At 66.3% G+C, this 24,454-nt stretch overlaps 6 protein-coding genes across 6 annotated transcripts; 4 read left to right on the top strand and 2 right to left on the bottom strand.

The window, feature by feature from the left end:
* Positions 1 to 5,602: 5,602 nt before the first annotated feature.
* EMIHUDRAFT_202010 (hypothetical protein) lies at positions 5,603 to 6,548 on the bottom strand (the record flags this gene model as incomplete). The annotated part of the gene is made up of 2 exons (XM_005786669.1): positions 5,603 to 5,644; positions 5,997 to 6,548. The coding sequence occupies 2 exons, from the start codon at positions 6,546 to 6,548 to the stop codon at positions 5,603 to 5,605; spliced, it is 594 nt and encodes a 197-aa protein (XP_005786726.1).
* Positions 6,549 to 11,415: 4,867 nt separating this feature from the next.
* Positions 11,416 to 11,610, top strand: EMIHUDRAFT_60219 (hypothetical protein; the record flags this gene model as incomplete). Its single annotated transcript, XM_005786670.1, has 1 exon — positions 11,416 to 11,610. A coding segment is annotated over one exon (195 nt), but the record flags the coding sequence as incomplete, so codon positions are not given.
* Positions 11,611 to 13,954: 2,344 nt separating this feature from the next.
* Positions 13,955 to 15,359, top strand: EMIHUDRAFT_98694 (hypothetical protein; the record flags this gene model as incomplete). The annotated part of the gene is made up of 4 exons (XM_005786671.1): positions 13,955 to 14,800; positions 14,846 to 14,959; positions 15,032 to 15,159; positions 15,206 to 15,359. The coding sequence occupies 4 exons, from the start codon at positions 13,955 to 13,957 to the stop codon at positions 15,357 to 15,359; spliced, it is 1,242 nt and encodes a 413-aa protein (XP_005786728.1).
* Positions 15,360 to 15,818: 459 nt separating this feature from the next.
* On the top strand, positions 15,819 to 17,648 carry EMIHUDRAFT_98695 (hypothetical protein; the record flags this gene model as incomplete). Its single annotated transcript, XM_005786672.1, has 5 exons — positions 15,819 to 16,437; positions 16,525 to 16,589; positions 16,660 to 16,800; positions 17,024 to 17,114; positions 17,290 to 17,648. The coding sequence occupies 5 exons, from the start codon at positions 15,819 to 15,821 to the stop codon at positions 17,646 to 17,648; spliced, it is 1,275 nt and encodes a 424-aa protein (XP_005786729.1).
* Positions 17,649 to 17,889: 241 nt separating this feature from the next.
* On the top strand, positions 17,890 to 18,255 carry EMIHUDRAFT_63292 (hypothetical protein; the record flags this gene model as incomplete). Its single annotated transcript, XM_005786673.1, has 1 exon — positions 17,890 to 18,255. A coding segment is annotated over one exon (366 nt), but the record flags the coding sequence as incomplete, so codon positions are not given.
* Positions 18,256 to 19,476: 1,221 nt separating this feature from the next.
* Positions 19,477 to 20,610, bottom strand: EMIHUDRAFT_202019 (hypothetical protein; the record flags this gene model as incomplete). The annotated part of the gene is made up of 1 exon (XM_005786674.1): positions 19,477 to 20,610. The coding sequence occupies one exon, from the start codon at positions 20,608 to 20,610 to the stop codon at positions 19,477 to 19,479; it is 1,134 nt and encodes a 377-aa protein (XP_005786731.1).
* Between the last annotated feature and the right edge of the window lie 3,844 nt (positions 20,611 to 24,454).

A 24,454-nucleotide genomic window follows, 5' to 3' on the forward strand; every position in this document is an offset into this window, starting at 1 on the left:
ACCCCGGGGGTTCACCAGGGGGTAGAGGCGGAAGCGGCGAGTGAAGCCCCTTCCCGCCGAGGGCCCGCACCCAAGGGCGCAGAGGCGGAGGCGGCATGGGAAGCTGCCGCGAGCCGCCTTGCCCCCTCGGGCGTCAGCGGCGCGCTTGCGCCCCCGCAGGTGTCTTTCGCGGGGGACCGAGCCAAGCGCCAGAAAGTGGAGACTTCCGGGAACCTTCTCTTATCAGAGACCTCGGGAGGGCAGCATGGCTTCACAGTGTACGCTGACGGCCCGCACCGGCAGGGAGGCGGCGCTGACCGCCTCCCCCGCCTGGAGATCGTGCAGACTCCGACCCCAGTAGAGTAGGGGGGGTACGGTTTGCGGTACGAAAGTGTGAACAGGTTGGAGCAGCAGCTCCTGAGCACGGCGCCGCAGGCGCCTGTTGATAGGTCCAGGTGATAGCCACGCCTAGTTGGGCCTCAGATCGCCCGACCGCGTCCCGGTGCTCTGCGTCGGATTTGTGACTCCGCCGCACCGCGCGTCCGCGCCGCGGCCCGAGGGATCTACAACGCTGTCTTAAGGTCCGACCTGTGGGCTCCGGCCTGCGCTCGGCACCGGGCACCGCCTCGGTATACAAAATGCGCCTGCGGGCGGACCCTCACAGATCACAGATCACTAACATCGAAGGCTACCCGGTCCTTTCCCGCCCTCCGCCTCTTCCGCCACGCCCCCCCCCCCCCTCCCTCTCCGCCGCCGCCCGCCGCCCCTCCGCCTCTCCCTCGCCGAAGTAAAAGTCGCTTGGTCCCTCACCCTAGGCTTCGCGGCACTCTGTCTCGAACACTGGAGAGTGCCCGGCCCTGCCTGTGGCTCGCGACCTGATGAAGAAGACAGCGAAGAAGACAGCGAAGAAGACGGCCGAGCGGCCCATCATGAGTGGCAGCAGCAGCGCTTGCAAGTCCAGGAAAGGCGCCGTCGAGAAGCAGACGCAGCGGAAGCGGCACCAGCGCGAGACCATCGCGGTCGACGTGGACGGCGACACCGTCGTGCTCGACGCAGCCTTCACTCAGGCGGTGCTCAAAGTGTCCGTCCTCCGTGCCGCCCGCGTTCACGCCCGCTTCGTCCAGCGCGTCGATCGGGAAAGGCTCGCCGGCTTCAAGAGCTACTTCTTCCGCGAGACAGACAGGCACACCATGTACTACGTGCGTGGCCGTCTGCACATGCTGCACGCGATGCGCAAGAAGCGCCCGTCCTCGCCAATGTCGGAGGACGTCGGCGTGCTCAGTGCCGACGAGGCGGAGGCCGTCGTCTTCTCCACCTTTGTGTACCGCCTGTACAACAGGCTGGACACCGTCGTGCGCTGGGCGCTGCTGCGCCGGCACGTGGCCGACGCCGGGCACGATCCGGACACGGAGGCTGAGCCGGGCAGGTGGGAGGAGGCGCTGGAGCAGCTGACGGAGGAGGAGCTCGACGAGGTGCACTGCGCTCAGCGCTGCTGGAGCCCGTGCCGCGGCGGCCGCCGGGTCGAGCCGCGGGCTGTTCGCGCCGTGGCGGTGCAGCCGGGGCAGCTCTCCGGCTTTTTCGCCTGCGTCGAGGCGCTCCGCCGGCGCGGCATCAAGGTCTTCACCGGCCAGCACCAGGTGCAGGGCAGCGAGCGCACGCGCGCCGCCCTCGAGTCGCTGCTGGAGCAAGGCGGCGACGGCCGGACGGCTCTCTCGCGTCTGACGCGAGACCTGCGCGATCTCCCGGCGGCCGAGGCGGCGGGCGGCGCGAGCGTCGCGGCGAGAGCGTGCGCGCTGCTTGGCGCGGTGCCGGCGGTGGGCCCGTTCTTGCAGTACCAGCTACTGCTCGACCTCATCGAGCCGCGGCACTCGATCTTCCGAGGCACAAGCTGTCGGCCGCCGAGTCGCTGGGAACCCTCTCGGAACCTTCTTGGAACCTTCTCTAGGCACTGGCGCGCCCGCCGAGGCGGGCATCGCCGCCGGCCGCTTCCAATACGCGCAGTTTGGAAACGGCCGCGCTCACCTCCACGCCCACTTCCCCTCGCGCCGGTCACATCCGTGACTTGTCCGTGCGCCATGTCTCAAAGGCTCGCTGGGCGGCGCCGGGCTCGTGGCGTGTGGCAAAGCCGGCGCGTTCAAGGGCGCCGCCGGCCAGCAGGAGGCTCGCCGCGTCGCACGCGCGCTCGTGCGGTACGGCGGCGGAGGCGAGGGCGGCGGCGAGGCGGCACCTCTCGGACCCGAGTGGGCCGAATCGCTGGAGGGGCTGTGCCCATTGCCGGAGGGAGTGGCCAGCCACCTGCCCGGCGGCGCCGCCGTCGGCTGGGACATGCAGGCGGTCGAGAACGTGCTGTGCGGCATCCACGGCAAGAAGACGCCGGCTGCGATCGTCGCTTCTGCCGCAAACGAAGGCAAGCCGTGGGCGCCGAACCCGTGCACGGACTGCGAGTACGATGACTTGTACGGCGGCGTGGGCTGATTGTGCGCGCGAGAGAATACAGATAGCGAGGACACAGTCCGTCGAAGGGCGAATGTGATAGGTTTCATCTACGATCTAGGTGAAGGTGTTAGAGAGCTTAGAGAAAAATAAAGAGAGAAGAGCGACGCAGCTAAGGAAGGCGTAAAATATTGAATATATTGCTCCAATAGTTAGAGATGCGATCAATATCAATATATATATGGCAATAGTTAGAGGAGAGACTGGGCCTGGGCTGGTCAGGACCGTCAGGTGGGTCTCCATCCTGGGCTTGAAAGTGGCTCTAAATCGTTAAAAACGGGCCGAAATCGCTTCGAAATCGCTTAAACCGCATTAAAAATCGCCCCCCTTGAACTCGCGATTTTTTCGATTTCAGCCCACATCTAGGCAATGTTTGGGACAAATGTCGACATTGGTGCTTTTGGAGGTTATCAGCGATCAATATGTCAATATATTGTCAATAGTTAGAGGGGATGCTGTCAATAATCAATATCAATAGTTAGAGGGGCGAGAATCAATATTTTACGCCTTCCTTAGACGCAGCCATGCGCGCCGCACACTTGTGCATCGGAAAGGGAGCGGGGTGGTGTGGAGAATGTCTCAGGGAACAGCTCAGAGGCCAGAGCAGGCGCGCGGACGCGTGTCGGGTGTCGCGTGATCTGTGAACACCTCTCCCACCGTGCCGGATTTCACGCAACCTAGATCTGGAGGCTCTACAACGGCCCCTCCGTACTCACACGCGGCTCGGGCCTCGGCCTGGGAAAAATGATGATTTCCGCACGGAGTTTTTCCTTGAGAAACTAGAGGGAACGAGATGCAGATGGTCCGCCGAACACGAGGAAAAGAAAAAGTACGGACGGAGCCTTTGCTTCCTTCGGGAATGCTTCGTTCGGGAACCATCAGTCTAGAGAACACGTCTCCACTAGAGAACACGTCTCCACTGCCCGTCTACTAAACACAGACTCTAGAGGTGCAAGGGAAGGCGCATGACGGGTACATGGTGACGGGGAGACACGCTGCCGCCACCATCAGAAATTAGAGTAGGGGAGAGAGAACACGTCGGCGCTTGTGGACGACACGCGCACTGGCACTGTACGCGCGCCACAGACCAGCCGAACTTGATCTTGGCAGCTTTGACTCACGCCCTGCAGACGCGGGTGAGAGGCACGCGGGCTGACTCCGTTCCTGCAAGGCAGCAATCCGCCCCGGAGGGATCGCGATCCGCATCGTTGATGCACTGGCCCACCGCAACACCTGGCTTTTTGTAGACAAATGGCGTGCAGTAGAGCTCGATCTCCGCGCAGTTCTCGCTGTGGCATGTCAATCCAGTCACGACCGACCCTTCGGCGCGTGTAGCGTGGTTGCGGGTGTGTGAGCCTGGCTTTGCAGCGGTGCGGGTGGAGAAATCCCGGCCATCGTTTGAGATCTTTCCCGTCTTTGTCTTCCTGTCGCTGTCGAGATAGACGTATTCAGCAGTCTGGCAACGGAACTGAATGTTGTTGCACTGATCGCCGTGGCACTGGAGTTGAGTGACATAGGCATTTCCCGACATGAAGTTGCTGCAATGCATCTCGTGGTTGTGGTCGGTCGAGACCATCGGACTCCAACCAGAGGCGTGCCAATCTCCGGCGTAAGCGTTGCGATCGATGGGCGCGTGCGGGTAGAAGAGCACCCGCTTGTCGTCACAGTGGTGGCCGGAGCAGTGCATGCCGGCAACAGGGGCGCCAGTCATAGCGGACCAACGGTTCTCCTCTGAGAAGAAGCCAGACCAGGTGCAAAAAAAAAAGTAATATATCTTTACTTCCAAAACCCGGACGTGCCTCCACCGGCACGCCGCTTCCGACAGGGTGATGGAAGGTTCGACGCACCCCCGGACTGGGCAGAGAGGTCCCAACGTAAAGACGATGGGCTGTCCACCCCGCCCCCACTTGCCCTGACTGCACAGGATAGCGTGCCCCGACAAACGGCGACACATAGCGGGGGACACTGCGCCGGGGGGTATGCCTAACTTTGGTGCTTTGTGTGGGTCGCGTTCCCATGGTAGTTGTGTGGCTGAAGCCCTCGTGCCGCTGGCTTGCCCCTTCCAGCGGCTGGCCCCTCGAGACTGTCGGTGCTTGGCGGGAGGAGGGGGAGAGGGAGGCCCGGTGGGAGGAGAGGGAGAGGGAGGCCCGGTGGGAGGGGAGGGAGAGGGAGGCCGTCTTGGGCTCTTCTCCTCCCCCCTCCCTGGGCTCTTCTCCTCTCCCCACCCTGGGCTCTTCTCCCCTCCTCCCTGGTACTCTCTCGGCCTGATTACCGGAGCGACTGCCGGAGCAGACGCTGGGGGGACACTCGCGCCCGGAGGCGGTACGCACGACCCGGAGGCGTGGGGATGGGGGGGGGGCGCGCCGCCGCCGCCGTGCCGCCTTCTCCCGCCTTGACCTCCCCCAGCTGCTTCTCCTCAAATCAACCTGTGAGCTTGCGAGGCGGCGGGGGTGGGAGTGCTCTCGGGCGGCGTGTGCGAGCGCGCGCGGCGCGAGATCTCTTTCGCGAGGGCACGGTGGGTCGGGTGAGTATCTCGCGCGCTCTCACTATTTCACGTTATATCAAACACTGCCTTTGATGCCTTTGCAAGAACCGCCAGCGGCGGTGGTCGAACCGGTTCGCGGTTCGAGCCGGGACCTTTTGGCTCCCGGTTCGGAACTCGCTTGGAGGGTTGCTTCGCTCTCGCGGAGCGAGCGCGGGCGCGTGGGTGCGTGTGCGCGTGCGCTGCTGCAAGGCGAGGCGAGGCGAGGCGCGGGGCGGCGCGGCGCGGCGAGGCGGGCGGCGGCGGCGCGCGGTCGTTCTTTTTGCCCGGGTGAGGCGTGGCTTGCGCGCCGCGCGGTGATGACGCAGCACGCTGAAAAGTCCTTGGTGAGCCACCGCGGTGGCAGCGAGCCAAAGCAAGCCACCTGCCGCATGACGGGTTGACCCAGCGCGTCTCTTTTTTTCTGCCAGACCAGGTGCATGAATCGGAGCCAGGGTTCGGACTTTTTGCGGGGTATGGTATGGTAGGGTCGGCGCCCTGGCGCCGCGACCATACCCCCCCACCCGCACAGGACGTCGCCTCTGGCCAGCAGGACCATACCCCCCCACCCCCCACCCCACCACACGAGCGCGTACAGTAACCGTCGTGTTAGGCCGTCCGGTCGTGCGGCACGTGTTCGCGCGATGCAGTCTGCGCGAGGTGACCCGCCGGCAATCGTGCTCACCCCTCAGAGCATGTCCGCAAAGGCCGCCAGGGCCTTGCGTGCCGGCGCAGGCGCGGGCGCAGGCGCGGGCGCAGGCCGGTGCGAGCGCGGGCGCGGGCGCGGGCGCGGTCTCCGCCGGCGCCGCCTCCGCCATGGTCACCTCGGGCGCGGGCGCGGGCGCGGTCTCCGCCGGCGCCGCCTCCGCCATGGTCACCTCCGCTGGAACCATGGTCACCTCCGCTGGAACGGCCTCCGCCTCCGCCGCCTCCGCTGGCGCCACCTCCGCCTCCGCCATCGCACGCCGCCCTCCGCGCCATAGCTGGCCAAAGGCACGCGCACGAGCGGTACGCGCGCCAACAGCTCATGCCCCGCGCGCTTCGCGAGCCACGACGGCGATTTGAATCGAAAGGCAGAATCAAAGACATCGGCATCGAGCGCCGCGTTGAGGTCCGAGAAGAAGGTGGAGCGCGCGTGGACGAGACTCGCGCAGGCCTCGCGATAGAGCATCGGTCCGTCCTGCAGGACCATCGTGGCGACAGTTTTGAGCGCCTTCAGCTTGCTGAGATCGTGGTCGTCGCCACGGAAAGCGTCGCTTGTCGGAAGCCTCCCGTCCATCATGCGGACGGCATGCGGTGCAATCACAGCGTCGAGCTGTGCGATGCAAGACGCAAGCGTACCAGCGCAGCAGCTGCGCACAGCGGCGCGCTCGGCGTCGTCGGGCAGCGAGCTGTCCAGGAGCCGAAGTTGAGGCGGCGTCGCGGCGAGAAGGCCCGCGACAGTATCGAAGCGGCCGGGGCCGCCGTGAGTCGGCATCGTGTCTGCGGCTGTGTACGGCGGCTGTGTACTGGGTTCGAACCCTGTTGTAACGTGGCCGCTCCAGCGATTGACCATACCCCCCCACCCGTCGAGCAGGCCGCCTCCGGCGGCCAGGACCATACCCCCCCACCCTTTTGGCGCCGACCCTACCATACCTTACCCCGCAAAAAGTTGGAATCCAGTCACAGCGCAAGCATCTTCCAGCTTGCCAAAGCCGTTGATCTGGGAGTAGTCCCATCCGGCTGTCGGCTGGGGGTGCACCACAAGCCTCTGGCCCTGGGCGTAGAGGCTCTGGATCTGCGTCAGCACAGTGGTGCGGCCAACGACGCGCGAAAGCTGGTCTGCGAGCTGCTCGTGGGTGAAGCTATCTATGCGAGAGCGCTGGAGCTCCATGTCCTGCAGCACGTAGTGCAGCGCGTCGCTCACTGGGCCCGACGCCAGGTCTTTGAGAGCTCTCAGCTCATCCTCCTCCGTGCGGCTCAGCATCGTCTCCTGTGACCACGTCTCAAACTGAACGCTATTCGGGTCGTTGAAGATGTCTCCGTACGAAAGTCCGTACCACGGCGATGAGTTGTTGCGCGACAGAATCGAGAAGAGGGTGCTAAGCTCTTGGTTATCCCTGAGGTAGCCAACCGACACGGACTCAGCCTCCGCGTACTGCTGCAGACCCGCATACCATTGGTCAAGACCCGCACGAACGGCGTCGAGCGTGCGATATGGGCCTGGAAGGCAAGTGCTGGGGCTGCAGGCCTTGCGGCAATCGAACTTCACCTCCTTCTCGTAGGCATCTCGCTTTTGACTGAAGCTGCTCGAAGCGCCACCCCCGGAACCTGAGGCACTTTCCACTTTGATCTCCGCAGCGACTTCGAAGGCTTTGTTGCGATCTGAGGGGCGGGCGGCGGTAGGGGAGGGGGGTCGTGGGGGAGGCTAGGCGGGTGGAGGGTGGAGGGGGGAAGGTGGGGCGGTGGGGGAGGGGGGTCGTGGGAGGCTAGGCGGGTGGAGGGGGGAAGGTGGGGAATGGGAGATCGAGGCAGTCGCATGAGCCACCGGCACCTTCTGTCTTGCTGGTCATGACGCAGGTGCCGCTGAAGTAGCCACCATAGAAGATGCCCGTCACGAAGAAGTGCGAAAATTGTGCGCTGTTCCATGCGGCTGGCCCAAGATGGAACATCCGCTTGAAGTACTCGGTAAGCCTCAGCAAGTGCGGATTGAAGAGGGTTTGGTGGCGGACGTGCATAGCGACGGCTCTGTGCCGAGCACTGCGGAGGTCCTCGTGGTATGGCCTGATTGAAGGAAGTGCAGCGAGCCTTTCGCGGTCACGCCGTACCCGTTGCCCTCAGCCTTCGTGCTCGACTCGATCACTTCGCGCATCCTCGTCTCTGTGCGGATGTCGATCGATTTACCCAAGGCATCTCCGCCGACGATCGAGGCGTTTGGTGGGGTGAGAGACGACACGCAGGCCTGAGTGAGCTGCTCTTCCGGGGCTAGGTCAGCACAGTTGGGCGGAATGACGAACATTGCCAGGCCATTACAGCTTTTGCCAAAGAGGTCGTAGGGCTGCCCGTGCTGGCACAGTTCCGGATGGTCGATGGAAAGAAGGATGTTGTGGAGCGGAGGGACGCCGCCGAGGAACGTGTTGGCTCCGCCCTGCGCAAACGGGGGCAGCGACACGGACAGGCAATCGGGGCCAGTGCACCTGCAGCGAGGACGGCCGTGAGAAAGGGTGGGATGGGATGATACGAGTGAGACGAGTATCGGTAGGTGATGGCACCTTTCCGGTGGCGGCGTTGGCAGCGCCTTTGCCGTGGAGACCAACAGCGCGAGGTACTTGGCCAGCATAAGCGTATGTCTGTATTGCTTGCAGATTCGGTGTGCGGCAGGAGGATATCGGTTCTGCCGTCGTGTCTCCGGACGTTTCTCCCTTGGCGTCCATGGCGATTTTCGGTGGACCCGTTCTGTCCTGTCCTGGGTATAATTTCACGCTTGGCACCCCCCTGCACAGCGGGTCCCCAAGGGTGAATCTAGATAGGCTGCTGAATGATCGTTGGTTGGCCTATTATATAGGTTGCGACAACCCAGCCAGGCAGCCAGACAGAAAGAAACCAGAGCGGAGAGGGCCCCCAGCACTTTGCGTTTCCAGCCAGGAGCAGAGGAACAGTACATACATCTGCACGTCGGTGTCCGAGCGCGCGTAGTCCACCTTCTTGTATGTATACGCCACGTAGCCACCACGCCGTCGCTCGGCCTGAAGTCACCGTCCCCGACAGCACCGCGCTGCTCGAGGCCGAAGCCGTCCGCGCTCGTTCGTGCCGGGCACAGTATTGATTGCCGAGGCCGAAGAAAGCGCCGCGCGCTGGCCGACGTCCTCCGGGTTCTCCTCCAACTTTGTTTCAAAACATCGAAGGCTGGCTCAAAAAAAAATCGAAAGCTAGTTTCATAACTAACATCGAAGCTTTCTCTACTCAACATCGAAGACCTCAAAAACGGGAATGTACGTAAAGAGCTACATACAATGAGAGAGATAAGCTAAAAGTACGTACGTACAATGAGAGGGGGGGAGCGGCGTGGCGTGGAGCTCCGAGATAGCGCGAGATCGCCCGAGATCGCGCGGCGCGGCCCGAGATCGCCCGAGATCGCGCGGTCGGTTCTGCGGCGCCACGCGTTCTTGCACACACATGGAGTGTAAGATACTCGTTCCGTTGCCGTCCCAAACTGTCCCACTCACTCCCCTTTCTCCCGCCCCGGCCGGGGTGGGGCGCACGCGGGGGCGGCGGGTGTGCGGGATGTCTGTGGGCCCGAGAGCGATGTGCGTGTGTCCGCCTTGCGTTTGTGTTGTTTCATTCATTTCATCGAACTAGCTCATCGATGACCGGCGGCCGCCGCGGTCGTTCCGGCGGCGGCGTCGGCGTCGGCGTCGCGAGCGAACTGGCTCGCATTCGACGAGCGACCCTCTTTCTTCACAGTAGGTAGGGTGATATTGGCCGCTCTGTGTATCTCGAGACCTCGCTCGAGAGAGGGCCGCCCGCAGGCCTCCCCGAGGGCCCAAGTCAAGAAGTGGCTTTCTTTTGGCGGGCAAAGGGTGATACGAATTTTTACTATACAGGGTGATAAGAAACAAGAACTTTGCGTGCGACGACAGTGAGGTCAGTCGGGCCGCGGCGCCGCCACATACATGGACTACTCCATGTGGCTCTACAGCGGCGGCAAAGTCGGCGCGCCGATGCTGACTCCCGAGGATGCTCAGCGGGCGCCGCCTGAGGGTGCAAAGGAGGCCACTGGGTGCTCGTCAAGCGATGTGCAGCCTTCCGGCGGCGAGGCCCTCGCAGAGGCCGCCGCCAGCAGCAGGCGGGCGCCCGACGCGATTGCGCGAGCGATCGAGCGAGACGACGCGGCGACGGTTCAGGCGTGGCTCACCGGCGGCGGGCGGGTCACGGATATGTGCAAGGGCGTCGAGAATTCGACCGTCAAATATCCGGCGCTTCCGATGTTGGCGATAGCCGCCGGCATGGGCCACGATCAAGTGGTCGCCGTGCTGCTGCAGCACGGTGCGGACTCCGACGAGCATTACGAAGGAGGCCTCACGCCGCTGATGAACGCTGCCAAAAACGGCCACCTGCGAGTGGCCGAAATGTTGCTGCTGCACGGTGCGGATGTCAACCGGCAGACCAGAGATGGCAAGACTGCACTGATGAGCGCCGCGTTTGGCGGCCACCCATCCGTCGTCCTTCGCCTGCTCCGGGCTGGCGCAGACATGAAGACGCGCTGCGAGGACGATTATACGGCGCTGCAGATGGCCAAGGAGAACGGCCGCACCGCGTGCGTAGAGGCCTTTCGAAAGCACATCGAGGCGGTGGCAGCGGGTGGTGAGGCGGGCGCTGCCTCTATGGCCGGAGCAGAGGGCGAGCCTAGCCTCGGCACGTCCGTCCCACTTAAGGTCCTGCAGGCGGCTATGAGTGGTGGCGACGAGGCTGTGATGCAGGAGTGGCTCGGCGGGGGCGGGCAGGCCAACACGACGGTCTACGTTTCGGGCGAGCAGGAGGCACTCCCGCTCCTCATTTTCGCCGCCTCAAATGGCCACGAGCGTGTGGTGGACATGCTGCTGCGGCACGGCGCGGAGGTCGACGTAAAGGACGGCAGAGGACAAACGGCGCTGAATAAGGCCTCAGCCGGCAACGAGCGGATGGTCGAATCGCTGCTGCAGCACGGCGCGGACGTCAACGGGCAAGTCGGCGGTCTGAGTGCGCTCATAATCGCCGCTAAACACGACCAACCCCTCATCGTGCGCCGGCTGCTGCAGGCGGGTGCCGACCCGAGGGAGAAAGTGGTGTTCGCCCTGCCTCAAAACTGGACGCCATTGGACGCCAGGGAAAGCGAGAAAATTGCCTCATGGACGGGCCAGACGTACACGGCGATGCAAATGGCCAATGAACACAGCCCTGAGTGCCATCGAATCATGGTTGAGCACGCTAAGAAATTGTGGAACGCAGAGTGGGATGCGGAGGACGCGGAGATGGCTGCACGGGAGGCCGAGGCGAGGCGGCGAGGTGACGCGCTGCTTGCGGAGCTCGAGGCGGAGGAGGAGGCGGAGCGCGGCAAGCAGGGCAGAAAGTCGAAGAAGAAGAAGAAGAACAAGGGCGGTGGGAGAGGGGCCGGGCCGCCGCAGGCGCCTGCTGAGGCAGAGGAGGTGAGGGAATCGGCGTTGGCGACGGCAGAGGAGGCGGAGCTGGCGGCGGCGCTTGAGGATAGCGTGAGGGTGGAGGATGAGCGAGCGGCAGGCGCGGTGTCAGGCTACGTGCCCCAGTCAGGTGTGGTAGCAGAGCCGCGAGGACAGGCGGCAGCGGAGGCGCCGGCAGAGGCGGCACCGGCAGAGGCGGCGCAGGCGCCGGCAGCGGCACAGGCGCCGGCAGAGGCGGCACCGCCGGCAGGGAGCAACGCAATCCCGCCGGAACTGTTGGCGCAGCTGCAGTGTCCCCTCTCCCTCGAGATCATGACCGACCCGGTGATGAACGCCTCTGGGCAAACCTATGAGCGCTCAGCCATCGAGAAGTGGTACTCCATGGGCAAGCGGACCGACCCGATGACCGGCGTGGTCCTCGAACACACGAATTTGGTGCCAAACGTGGCGCTACGAAGCATGTGCCGCTGGTATGAGACCGCGCGACGCGGTATGTGCGCGACCTAGTCGCATACTATGAGATGGCGTCGGCTGTGGAATGCGTTAGCGCTTAACTTATGTTCACACCGCGCGCATGGCGCATGGCGGATGGCGCATACGCGTCATCCACGCACGCGGTACCGAAACCGCGACAGCTTGCGAAAGTTCCCGAGAACTCGTGGCGGAGGGGGAGCCGCAGGTGGGCGCGCACACACAGAAATACAAAATCTCAAAAACGACGCCGACGGCCGCCGTGTGGGGAAGCGTGGTCTCCAGCCGCGCGGGCGGCGAGAAGTGCAGAGTCCAGAGACGGCACAAAATTACATGTGAGCTAGGCACAGCAGTGACAGGCAGATGCACCCACCGGCGTCACCCATCCCGGTACAACCTCACGGGCGCGGACCCGTCGAGTCCCAGCCGCTCGCAGATCGCCGCGACCAGGACGGCGGTCTCCTCCTCGCTCTCGCAGCCGCCATCGCCGTGCAACGACCTGGTGAGCTTCGAGTGCAGCAGCTCGCCGTCGCATTCGACTTCGAATGAGTCTCTCCCCGCCGCGTCCGCCACCGTGCTCACAGAAAAGCCGTGCGGGCCGAACATCGTCTGCAGCCGGTACGCCAGCGCATTCGCCTGGCGCTCGGAGCAGCCGCCGTGCACGATGCGAACGCGGACGCCGCCGCTCGCCGCCCGCACAGCCGCCGCGCTCATCAGCGGCGCTGTCCGCCGCAGCGGCCGGCACGCGCCCTCGCCTGGCGCGCGGCCGCGGTTGCTGCGCTCGAGGCAGTCTGCGTTGACGGCGACCGCGCGGAAGGACGCGGCGACCGCCTCGAGCTCGACGCGCAGCGGGCTCGCCTCCTCGAAGAAGCTTACGGCCGCCTACGGGAAGGTTCCGAGGAGCTTCGTGCAAGGTTCCGCAGCGGGCTCGCCTCCTCGTGCAAAACGTCGCCGGCTTGGCCGCCCGCACCCGGAGGCAGTACAGCCGCTGCTGCAGGACGGCGAGCTTGGCGATGGCCGGCTTGGCGCCGACTTGGTAACGCACGACGTAGTACTCGGCCGGGCCAGCCGCGGGCAGCTGTTCCGCCGACACCACTCCCGCCGACTTTGCGTCGTCGTCGTTGAAGAGCTCGTTCGAGACGAGACCCTGAGCGATGTCGTCCAGCGAGCCGAGATCTCGCAGCGTGTCGCCGTACCGTCGGCCTCGGGAGCCTCCGTCGACGACCGCCTGCAGGCTCGCGCCGCCGTCGAGCCGCTGCGCTCGCACGGACAGAAGGTGCCCGCGTGACGCACGCTCCTGCTCCGGGAGAGTGACGCCGATCCAGCCCTGCGGCAGCGCAAAGGCGACCGACCCGTCATCCGCCTCGTAGAGCGCGGCCACGTCGGAAGCAGAGCCCGGCCGGCGAGTCGCTGTGAAGCAGCCGCCGCCGAGCAGGCCCGAAACGAGGAGCCGGCGGCCGAGCGACAGCATAAGTTTCGCACCGATTCTAGTTGTCTTTGCACGGCTGGCTAGCGCTCGAAAGCGCCAGCTCGACCGCTTGCGGGGGGGGGGGGGGGGGCGGAGCAGCTACGAGAAGTGGCAAGACTCTACCCGGGTACCCGGGTACTCGAGTAATCTGTGAAGTGGGCCATGTTCTCGACGAGTGAGGTCATCGGCACGCCTAATATAAAAGAAGAATAAGAAGAAGTGGGCCACAAATTTGGTTTCGGCGGCACCCTCGACCATAACCTTGCTCAAGGTTCTTGGGTGCAAAGAGCGCGGCCACACACAAGTCACAGGGCCCGCTCGTCCATGCGACCATGCGACCGGCAAAGGCTGGGTCAAAGAGCACAAGGGACAGTACTACGACGCGCTCCATGTCAAGAACGGAATCGTCAAAATTTGTCTCGTCGAAAGCCAGGGGGCGGCATCGCGCCGCCGACCAAGAGAATCATCCACAACTTCGCCAAAGAGGTCGGCAGCCCGAGCGCCGTCGACCGCACCGACTACGGCACAGCCTCCGGCAGCGCCCGGGGCTTCGCCCAGCACCACTCGCAACAGCTCTCGCGCGCCGCCGTCTGTGGCGACGCGCGGAACATCAACAACGCGCTCGCAACATGCGTGTCGCGCACTCATTCATGACCGGTCTCAATGCCCCACCCCCCTGCGCGCGGGCCTTCTATCTAGACCCGCGGGTAGTCTCCCCCCAAGCCCCATTCGCATTCCAGGGCCTCCAGGGCTGCAAAAGTATTTTCTTCTCAAGAACAAGGCTGTGAGCAGAATTCGGGTGGCAACTCAGCGATGCATACTTAGCACAAAAGCACAAAAGAAAAAACGATTCTCAAGTTCACACACATGTGTGTGCTTCTGTTCACTTTCACCCTCTCGCTGCGAGCGGGCGTCGCCCCGCCGCGCTCGCTAGATCGCTTCGTCGTGGCCGCCGCCGGCGTGCGGATGGCCGCGCCGCCGCCGGAGCCGCCGCGCGACTCCTTGAGCATGGAGCGCGAGGCGTTGGCGAGGCGAGCGGCCGAGGTGGCCGACGCCGTCCGGGAGGGCGGCCCGGCCGCGGCAGCGCGGAGCCTGGCCTCGCGCGTGGTGGGTGGCGTCACGGTGGACGGCGCGCTCGAGGCGCTCGAGCGCGCGCGGCAGGAGGCTGGCGGTCAAACCGGCAACGAGGCGGCCGAGGCGGCGGCGGCGGTGGCGGCCGCATCGCCAGAGTCGGTCGCGCTGGCGGACGAGCTTCCGGACTCGTTCGAGGACTCGGTGGAGCGTGCGGTGGCCTCGCTCGCGCGCGCGGTCGACGGCGGCGCGACGCGCCTCGTCGTCGAGTTCGACACGTCGGCCGGCGACGAGACGTACACGCTGCTCTCGCGCACGATGCAGCTGGCGCGGCCGATGCTTCCGATGCTGGCGGCGGCGCTGGCGCTCGAGCCGGCCGAGGCGGACGCCGACGCCGACGCCGACGCCGCCGACCCGCCCGCCGCGGGCTTGCAGCTTCTCGTGCCTGACGAGGGGACCGCCGCGATGGTGCGGATGCAGTGGGAGCTGCCGCGGGGAACTGTCGTCGGGTCGATGGGGCGGGTGTCGCTGGCGGTGGGGGCAAGCGCGCTGGTGCTCGTCGCCCCGGGCGCGACCGAGGTGGCCACTGTCCAGCGGCTGCTGCGCGAGGTTGAGGAGGGGGCCGCGGGCGCGCCAGCGGCGGTGTCTGGAGCCCGAGGCTCGAGCCCTGCAGCCTGAAGCCTCGAGGGCTCTGTAGGCCTCCCGGTGCTGATGCTCAACCCGAAGCTGGTCGACATGCAGTCGACCGGCTACGGGCTGGTGGGGCGCGAGCTGCGCTCGCTCGTCGCGGACACGTTCGAGGTCATTCTGCCCCAAGCGCCCCTGCGCGGCGGCGGCGTGGCTGGTCCTTTCATTCGGACCCTTGCTGAACAGGTGGCCTTCTGCCTCAAGACGCTGCTCGGCGGCGCGCTCTACCGCTCGTACCCCAACGATTGGGCCGTGTGGCGCGAGGACGCCGGCGCAGCCAACGGGCCCGCGCCTGCTCGAGCCCTTCCCGGAATGTTCTCTCGGACCGCCCTCTCGACCTCCTCCGGCCCTCCCCGGTAGGTACGCCGCCGCCTACTCGGGCCCGCGCCGGCCGGCGCCCGACGACATCGACGGGCTCCTCTTCCCCGAAAGCGAGGAGTCGCCCGGCGGCGGAGGCGGGGCGTCCTTCCTGGACGGCTTCGCAAAGTTCGTCAAGGGGTTCCAGGCGATGTGAGCGCCCTTGGCGGGCACTTGGCGGGCACCGGGCTCGGCGGGGGGCGCGGCCCGCGGCGTCGTCGGAGGGACTTGTGAATGTGGGCAACACGTGATGTCGCGGGCGAGGTAGCATGCCCTGGTCTGTTAACAACAACACGCAGCCACGACTCTTGCCCTCTTCGCGCAGAAATATGCACACATATCCAAGACGGCGTGCGCCCACCCTTGGAGCATAAATAAATAAATAGAGCTCAGACATCTCCAGGAGAGATGGGCGACGGCCGACGCACGAACACAGATAAATAAATAAATACAACGGACATCCCAAGCTAGGGCTGGGTCGAGGACAGACACGTCCCCACCTTTGCAGGATTTTGCAAAAGCGAGGGCACGAACACAGAGGGACATTGGAGAATCACGCACAAATTCTTTTTTGCCGGGACAGCTTGCTTGCCTCGTTATTGACTCGCCACCCTTCATGCACGCTCACGCCTCGTGGTACGCGCTCCAGCTGTCAGCAGTGCTGCTGTGGTGGGCCTTGATCAAGAGGATGACCGGCAAACATCTCTACTCGCTCTGCTCCTCGAGCGTCATCACCCGTCCGTCGTGGCTTTCGCGAGAAGCTCTCACTCTCCTCGTCTCGCACAAACGCCAAATCTTCCTCGCGCTTCCGGCGGCTCTGGCGGCCGGCGCGTTCGCAGGCCAGCACGCGCTGGTTCGTCTGCTCGTTGCGCTGGTCGTCTCGCTTTATCACCTGTCCGAGAGCAGCCACACGAACCGGCACGGCGAGTATCCGGTGCTGTACACGGCGTGGGCAATGGTCCTGCCGGCCAGCTTCGCGCACGCTGCGAGCATGGGCGTCGCCATTCACTTTGTCCTCTCCTGCGGCATCGCAAAGTGCATGGTCGGCGGACCGCGCGCTTGGGTGTTTGGCGGAACGATGCGAACCTATTTGGAGGTGTATGGCCAGTCAACGTCGAGCAAGCCGCTCGTGCGCGGCCTGAACAGGTTGCTGGCGCGCCGCGCGAGTACGATGATCGGTGCCAGCACGCTCCTCCTCGAGTGCGTCGCAGTGCCACTCACGCTTCTGCTGCCGGGTGCACGCTTCCTGCTCGGCGCGCCGCCGCCCCGCCCCCGATGCATGCCCCTCTCTTGCCGTCAGAAGAGTGCGCGCGTCCGGACAGGCGTGTGGGGGATGGTCGGGCTCCACGTCGGGATCGCGCTCGCCATGTCGCTCAACGTCGGGCTGGTCTTCCCGACGACTCTGCCGACGTGCAAGTCTCATCTCGGCCAACCTCCTGCCACCTTCGATGCGTTAGGTCTTCCTGACGACTCTGCCGACGTACGTGCACGGCTTCTCCTGCGACGCGCGCGTCGGGTCGGCCGAGTGGCGTGCCTCGCCGCGCGCGGCACAAGCGCGGAAGGTCCTCGGTTTGATGCGTGGAGGGATGGGCTCGAAGGTGGCTCGCCGCCGCGGTGGCGCTGCTGCCGAGTGCGCTGGCGGTGGCGCGAGGGCGGCAGCTCGCCGAGGACTGGCCGTGCACGCCGTGCTCGCTCTTCATGTGGTCCGGCGCACAGGCGCGCAGCCTTGAATGACTCCTTTCACGCTTAGCTGCTGGTGGTGAGCTGTCACTTGCCCGGCCGAAAGTATGAGCCACTACCACCTGTTGTTGTCACGTGCAGGCGGAGAGGATCGCACGGCTCACGATGACGGGCCGGACGCGCCTCGTCCTCGCCACGCGGGAGGCGGCGCAGCAGGACCTCGTCGGGACTCGTGTCCTACACCACGGCGGCGCGGGCGCCTAGATGCCCTGCTAGATGCCCGAGGTTCGACCCACATCTCCCCAGACCTCGGAGCCCAGATGCGTAGCACGCGTGTCTTCCGACTGGCACTCTAGAGGACACGTATTCAGCTGAGCCTATTCGAGCCGGTATCTACCATGGCGCAGGCTCGGGCGCCTTTGGAGCGAAGGACGCGCCCGCCGGCCACGCCGTGCACGACTCGATCCTGCGTGCCACCGGCTTCACGCTGCTCCACGACAACCTCGTGGACGCCTTCGACCTGCCGGCAGACGCAGCGGCTCGCGGAGCCGACGGCGGCGCGGCGCCCGCGGCGAAAGACGCGGCCGCTCGAGAGGCGGCGGAGCTGGAGATGATGCGGCGGCTGCTGATGCGGCTGGAGCGGTGGCTTGCGCGCGAGCGTAGGCTCCTCGAGGCGTCGAGCGCGAGGCCGCTCGAGCGGGCGTATTTTGTATTGTTGGATGGCGACAAGACGAGAGTCGCAAAGGTCCTGGCCGACGCCGCGTGAGCGAGAGAGTAGAGAGAGCGAGGGGGGAGAGGGCGGTAGTGTGAGAGCGACGCCCGACGCGAAGAGCGGAGTTGACGAGAGAGGCGTTTGTGAAGAAAATGGTTGCGCAAACCTGAAACAAACATCGGGCGTGTCAACCGTCGCCATTGTCGAAGTTTTCGAACGGACAAAAACGTCGGCTTGTCGTTCGGGACTGCGGTCCCACCGCTCCAACGCCAAGCGCTGTCCCGGAGGTTGCTGCATGAACACGCCCCCAGGAACCACCGCCGCCGCCGTCGCGGTGGTCGATGCCAAACCGGCTCCCCTGAAACGGAGCTCCTCCTCATGGTGGTCGCCGGAAGAGGATGAGGAGCTCCGTCGTCTCGTCGAGGTGCATGGCGCCCACCATTGGTCGACGATCGCCTCTCAGCTGCCAGGCCGGATTGGCAAGCAGTGCCGCGAGCGGTGGGCCAATCACCTCTGCCCCGGCGTCAGAAAGGCCGAATGGACCGAAGAGGAGGATCGGCTGATCTTCGAGGGCGTCTCAGAGCTGGGGCACAAGTGGAGCGAGATTGCGAAACGAGTCCCAGGCCGTACCGACAACGCCATCAAGAACCGATTCAACTCGCGTCAGCGGAAGGAGAAGCGGAGAGAGCTCCGAGAGGCTGCGGGTAAGCCATGCCTGAAGCGACGCAAATCGGGCGAGCGCGGCGAGGAGATGGCGAGGGAGACCGGGGAGGCAGCCAGCGAGCCAGAGGCCGAAGGCTCGCCTCCCTCGAGGCAGCTGCAGGGTGCGCAGCGCCGACGGATCATAACACTGGCGAAGCAGCTCGCGGAGCACGGCGCCAGCGCATCCGCCAGCACCGCCTCGCCCTCCTCGTCCGGCGACGAGGACGTGCAGGACCGCCTCATCCTCCGGCTCATGGACGAGACGATGGCGTTTGGCGAGGTGCCGGCCGAGTCGCCGCCAAAGAAGGGACCGGCGGCGGCGCAACTTCGCGCGCTCGACCTCGAGCGCGATCTCGCGGACCTGATCGTAGCACCAGAGGCCGCCGCCGACTCTCCAACCACAGGGCGGCGCGGGGGGAACGCGAGAGAGAGGCGGCGGCTCGAGATTGACGCCCACGGCCTCGGCGCCGCTGGCGGAGGCGCACAGCGGCGCCCCCTCAGGCCTACGGCGAGAGGGGCGGCTAGTGTCGACGGCGCATCCCGGTCTCGCCGGGTAGCCGCCAATCGTTGTCGCGATAGCGCATGCGGGGCGGCCGCGAAAGGCCCAGCCAAGCCCGGCCTGTCCCTGCATATCGACGTCCCCAAGATCGAGGACGCGTCGCCCAGCTGCAGCCCAAACCTCACGGGTGAAGTGATGCTTGTGGACGGCTGCGCCGTGCCCATCACGCCGCCGCTCTCGGCGGGCTATTTGTCGCAGGCCTCGTCGGACTGGCTAGCCACCTACTCATCCGAGCTGCCGACGCACGAGAGCTCGGAGCCGCCGCCGACGCCGCTCTGCTCGGCGCTGATTGACACCTTTATACCGCCGCCCGCAAGTTGAGACGGCGATACGGGGGATCCGCTCTCTGGCGCGTGTGGGCCGTGCAAAAGTCTTGTTGATAGCGGCCATGCGTCTGCAAGAGACGGCGCAGCAGATTTAGATTTTATCAGAGAGAGCGCGCAAACCCGTACACCAAACCCCACACAGGGGTACCGACCCACATTTCCGTATCCCTGGCGCAACTGTACTCCATAATGTAAAACCCACAATGATCATGCTCAAACCTACATGCTACAAGCTCACGATCTCTCCACACGCTTGCCGGGCGGGGCATGGCATTGCTGCGCCGCGCTCGGGCGCTCAAACCATAGTCGACTCTACAGTCGACTGCACCCTCTGCGCACCGGACGCGCGTTTGCTGAGCGCCACGCCGCCTCTCGATGACATGATGTCGCGCAACTGCAGCTCACTGTCTCCCGACTTGCTCGCGCCATCCTTAGAGCCATCCTCGAGCTTCGCGGCGGCATGCATCTCGATCCGGAGCTCGATGACGCCGTGAGCCACCAGCGTGCAGAAGAGCACCAAGCAGCCGATGATCGTGGAGGTGGCGGGCACCTCGCGAAACGCCCAGTAGCAGAACAACGGGCCGAGAGGTATTTCGAGGAGCATCATCATGGCCACCTCAGCGGACGTAATGTCTTCCGAGGCGAGACCCATCGCGATGTCGTAGTACGCCTCGAGGATGGCGTCGACCAAGGTGGCGAGCACGAAGGTGCTCGAGAGTCCAATGCCGCCCTCCTCGCCTTTGCTGACGAGGATCGCTATCGCGGCGGGCGCGGCAACCAGTGAGGCGCCGAGCGAGCCGAGAGCCGGCGCGATGCTCAGCGGCGCCTCGGGGTCGGACATCGAGCTCGCGCGATAGGCGACGAGGTAGGACGCGAGCGAGACGCCGACAAGCAAAGCGACGACGTCGCCAAAGCGCGTGCGCGGTATCGCGCCCTCCGCCGCCGGCATCTCCGCCTCCACCTCGCCGCTCATTGCGAGCGGCGCGAAAGCCAAGAAGACCGCAGAGAGAGCCACGGCCATCGCGACGAGAGTGTGGGGCTGCGCCGTGTCGCCGAGAAAGTAGCGACCCATGCCCAAGGCCCACACCGGCTGCAAGTTGAAGAGCATGATCGCATTAGCGGCCGTGGTCGTCATGAAGCACGTGGTGAGGCCGAGCTGGCAGATGAGCATAAAGATTGATGGCAAAAGCAGCGCGCGCCAGCTCTGCTTCACCTGCGAGAGTAGAATTGCCGGGCTTCCCGCTTGCACGACGCTGTAGCCCACCTGTATGAAACCCATGACGGAGTACTTGAGAAACAGGATCAGTGGAATCGTCTCCCACACGGCGCTGCACGGCGAGTAGAGGAGCATGAAATGCAGCAGCATCGAGTCGGGCGAGACGGTGAGCACGGCAGCGAGTGCGTACAGCCACCCACGTGCGCGCGACATGGCTGGCTCTTTCGCGGAAGCTGTCGTTCGTCACCGCGTCGAGGATGCTGTCGCGAACGCTGTTCGCGGTCCCGACGTCGCGTGCGTGCCGAGGGATTGTCAGAGACGACTTGACGTACGTCCGCCGATCTGCTTCTCGAGGTTCTCGAGGTGGATATCCTTTGGCCGCGTTGGGTAGCGAGGATTGGTGTGACGCGATCCACGCAGGCGTGTTTTCTGGCGGCCGACCGTCAGTGCACGGAGTTGCCCCTTCTCCGACTGCCCCGGCTAGTTCCCGGATTTCGCGGGAGTGACCCCATGCGTCGTCAAACCCGAGACCTAGCGCGGATGGGTTGGAGGGGGGCTCGCTCGTCGCTGCAGGGAAGGGCGGTGTAAGAAGCCGATCCCCGTAGTCCGCCCCACTCCTCCCCATCGGGCCGCATAAGCGGCCACGCCTCGCAGATTCGTTTCTCGCGCCTGGGTCAGGCGCGGGGCATCCCCCGGGTCGCTCGACCAGCGATCCGAAGAGTGGCCGCTATGAGAGGGAAAGAGCGGGGCCCTCGGGGTACGCCTCTGTCCGCGGCCCCCTCCGAGGGGGGAAGGGAATTGCGGGGTCTCCACGGGCGCCTCAGTTTGGCCCTCCCGAGGGGGGGGGGGAGCAAGGGGGTGAGGGGGTCGGGGCGGTGGGGAGGGCTCTCGTCTCTCGATTTCGTGAGGCTAATACTTGCCTTTCGGGGAGGGGCCTCGGGACGGCGAGCGCAGTGGCGCCCGCTCGACTTCTTCCCCTCCTCCCTCGAGGCAGCGAGTAGGCAGCGAGTAGTGAGGGTGGGGGGGCCTCGGTTGGAAGGCGAGCGCGGTTGCGCGCGCCCTACGTCTTCCCCTCCACCCTCGAGAGTACCTATACGCTAGACAGCGTAGGGCGGTGGCCAGTGCGCGGGCGAGGGGAGGGGGCGGGGCGGGTCGGGCGGGCGGGCGGGGAGGAGGGGAGGGGAGGGGAGGCTTAGCCATCAGCTGCTGTCGAGCCGAGTCGGCGGTAGCCGCCGCAGCTGCGCCGCCTCCCGTCGCGCCGCGGTCGCTGCTCCCTCAGCGCCGTCTCCGCGTCGTCACCCGCCGCAGCCTCTCCTCCGCCGCCGCCGCCCGCTCCCGAGAGTGTGGCGGCGGTGTGAGTGGTATAGTGCAAGGGAGGCGTGTGTGTGTGTCTGCCGCAGATCGCTGCCGTTGTCTGCGCCGCGATCCGCCGCCGCGCCGCCGCGCCGCCGCCGCCAGCGCGCTCACCGCCGCCTCGTAGACGACACCTCTCGCGCTCAAAGAGCCGCGCAGCGGGCCGCGAGGTTGAGGTCAAATTGCAGCACAGGATGTCGAGGTCATGAAACACTAGATTTTGAGCTTGCCACGCAGGCCGCAGCGCTGGCGGCAGTTCCACGCTTCATAGAGTGGATCGTTGACGGCTTCGCCAACCTGGGCTCTGGCGGCAGCACCTCCACCCCGATGGACGCTAGACGCGCTGTCCTCTCTCACATTGGGCTAAACCCCACCTGGCTTCCTCCCGCTAAATACAAAGGCCGGGACACAAGTTCTCTCTTGCACCTCGAAGCGCAGAAAGGCTGCCAACCTCCTCTCCCATCTGGCGCTTGCGTCGGGCAGCGTGGGCGCGGCATCCGGGACGGATGCGGGCCCTTCTCTCGCGGGATCGCTGGGAGCCGCTCGGCTCCCCACGCGCCGCCGAGCTGCGATGGCGCCACCGCAACGGCTGCCCCTCCTCGGCTCCCGCCCCGGGGCTGCCGAAATAGGTGCCCCGAGCCACCGTTTGCAACATCCGCGCGGAACGGCGGTGCTGCCGACGCCCCCCCGACCGGCAAACACCACCAGAAGGGCGGTGGTGAAAGCAGCACCTCAGAGATGTCGTCGTCGTCGCGCAGTTCCCTTAAGTGACGTTCGGCGGCCGGCGGCGGCTGGCGCCAACAATCCGGATTTTCGTCTCTCGACGCGAAGATATGGTCCCGAGTCTCACTACTCGCCCCTCCATCCTGTAGGTCCGGACCTTGCCTGCTCAGTAGCCGCGATGAATCGTCGCCCTCATCGTCCGCGGTCATCCTTTCAGCCTCAAACGGGCCAAACGACTGTCTCGCCATCACCCATCTCGCCTCTCGCGGTCGCGTCACACCTTCCCTCGTGCCGCGAGTAGGCGCGTGAGTGATGGCCCTGCCGCCAGGTACACGGCTACACCTCGGGACGCCGTGCTGAGACGGGTAGAGCCGCCCCACGGGAGCGAAAGCCGCCTCGCGCGCCTCAGCCCGCCGGGCCCCTCGGCGGCCAGTGTGGGGTGGATACGGCGGTGATAAACCCCTCTGACAGCAGCGCCTCACGGCGTGGGCTGCGAGGTCACTCGGGGTGACCCAGGGGGCGGCGGGGGAGCAATCTCCCGCCGGAGCAGCGGGTGATATTCCCGCTACTCGCTCGAGTTTGAGGTGCGCCGCGCCTCGCCTGTGCTGCCTTCCCGGCCGCCCCAGCCGCCCTCATCGTTCCTCATCCCCTCCCCCACCCCCTCCCCCTCAGGCTAGGCCCTCGCCGCCGCCGCCGCCGCCGTCTCCGCCAGAGCCGCCGCCGTTTCCCTCCCCCCCACCCCCTCCGACGCCGTCGCCTCCGCTGCTCCCGCCACCACCGCCGGCCGCCTCAGCTCTCCCTCGCCCACCTCCCACACACCACCAACGCCCTCCGCGCGTCCCCGCACGCCGCCTCCGCGCCCCCACGCCCCCACGACGACCTCCCGCCCCGCCCTCCCCGCGTCTCAGACCCTTGGCCGTGCTCCGCTCGGGGCGACTCGGCGCCGCCATCGCGAGCACGCCGCCCTCGCCCCCGCCACCTTCCCCCCCGCCGCCATCCCCACCGCCGCCGTCGCCGCCGCCCCCGTCACCGCCACCGCCCTCGCCGCCCCCTCCGTTGCCACCGCCGCCGTCGCCCCCTCCGCCTTCCCCGCCTCCTCCATCGCCTCCGCCGCCGAGCCCTCCGCCACAAAGCCCGCCCCCGCCCTCACCCCCTCCTCCCTCGCCGCCTCCGCCATCGCCGCCGCCTCCCTCTCCGCCGCCGCCCTCACCGCCCCCTCCGTCGCCGCCGCCGCCATCACCGCCGCCGCCATCGCCACCACCTCCCTCGCCACCACCGCCCTCCCCGCCGCCGCCAAGCCCGCCTCCGCCGTCGCCGCCGCCGCCATCGCCGCCGCCACCATCCCCGCCGCCGCCCAGCCCTCCGCCACCATCACCACCACCGCCCAGCCCTCCGCCCCCAAGCCCGCCCCCGCCATCGCCGCCGCCCCCCTCGCCACCGCCGCCCTCGCCGCCACCCCCGTCACCACCGCCTCCGAGCCCGCCTCCGCCCTCGCCTCCGCCGCCCTCGCCACCACCCCCGTCTCCGCCACCGCCGAGGCCTCCCCCGCCCTCTCCTCCTCCGCCCTCACCGCCGCCGTCCTCGCCGCCGCCGCCCTCGCCGCCGCCACCCAAGTCCGCCGCCACCGTCACCCCCGCCTCCGTCGCCGCCACCTCCCTCACCGCCATTGCCCAGCCCGCCGCCGCCATCTCCCCCACCGCCCTCACCGCCACGCTGCCAGCGCAGCCGCCGGGCGACGCGACAGCGGCTAGCGGCCGGGAGAGCCTCTCCAGTGCGGGCTGGGGGCGGCGGCGGCACTCTGCGGGTGGCGGGCGAGCTGCTGGCTGGCCGGCGGCGCGTCTCGACTCAAATTATGGGCCGCCTCTCGGGCGTGCGGCCAGGGGCCCGTGTGGCGCGAGGAGAGGGCGGCGCGCTCGGCGCGCTGGCGGCGGTGAAGCCTCTCAGAGTGGGCGCTGGCTGGCCGAGGGCGTCGGGCGGGTGT

This window comes from Emiliania huxleyi (assembly GCF_000372725.1).
Source record: "Emiliania huxleyi CCMP1516 chromosome Unknown EMIHUscaffold_15, whole genome shotgun sequence".
In the NCBI taxonomy this organism is placed as follows: Eukaryota; Haptophyta; order Isochrysidales; family Noelaerhabdaceae; genus Emiliania; species Emiliania huxleyi.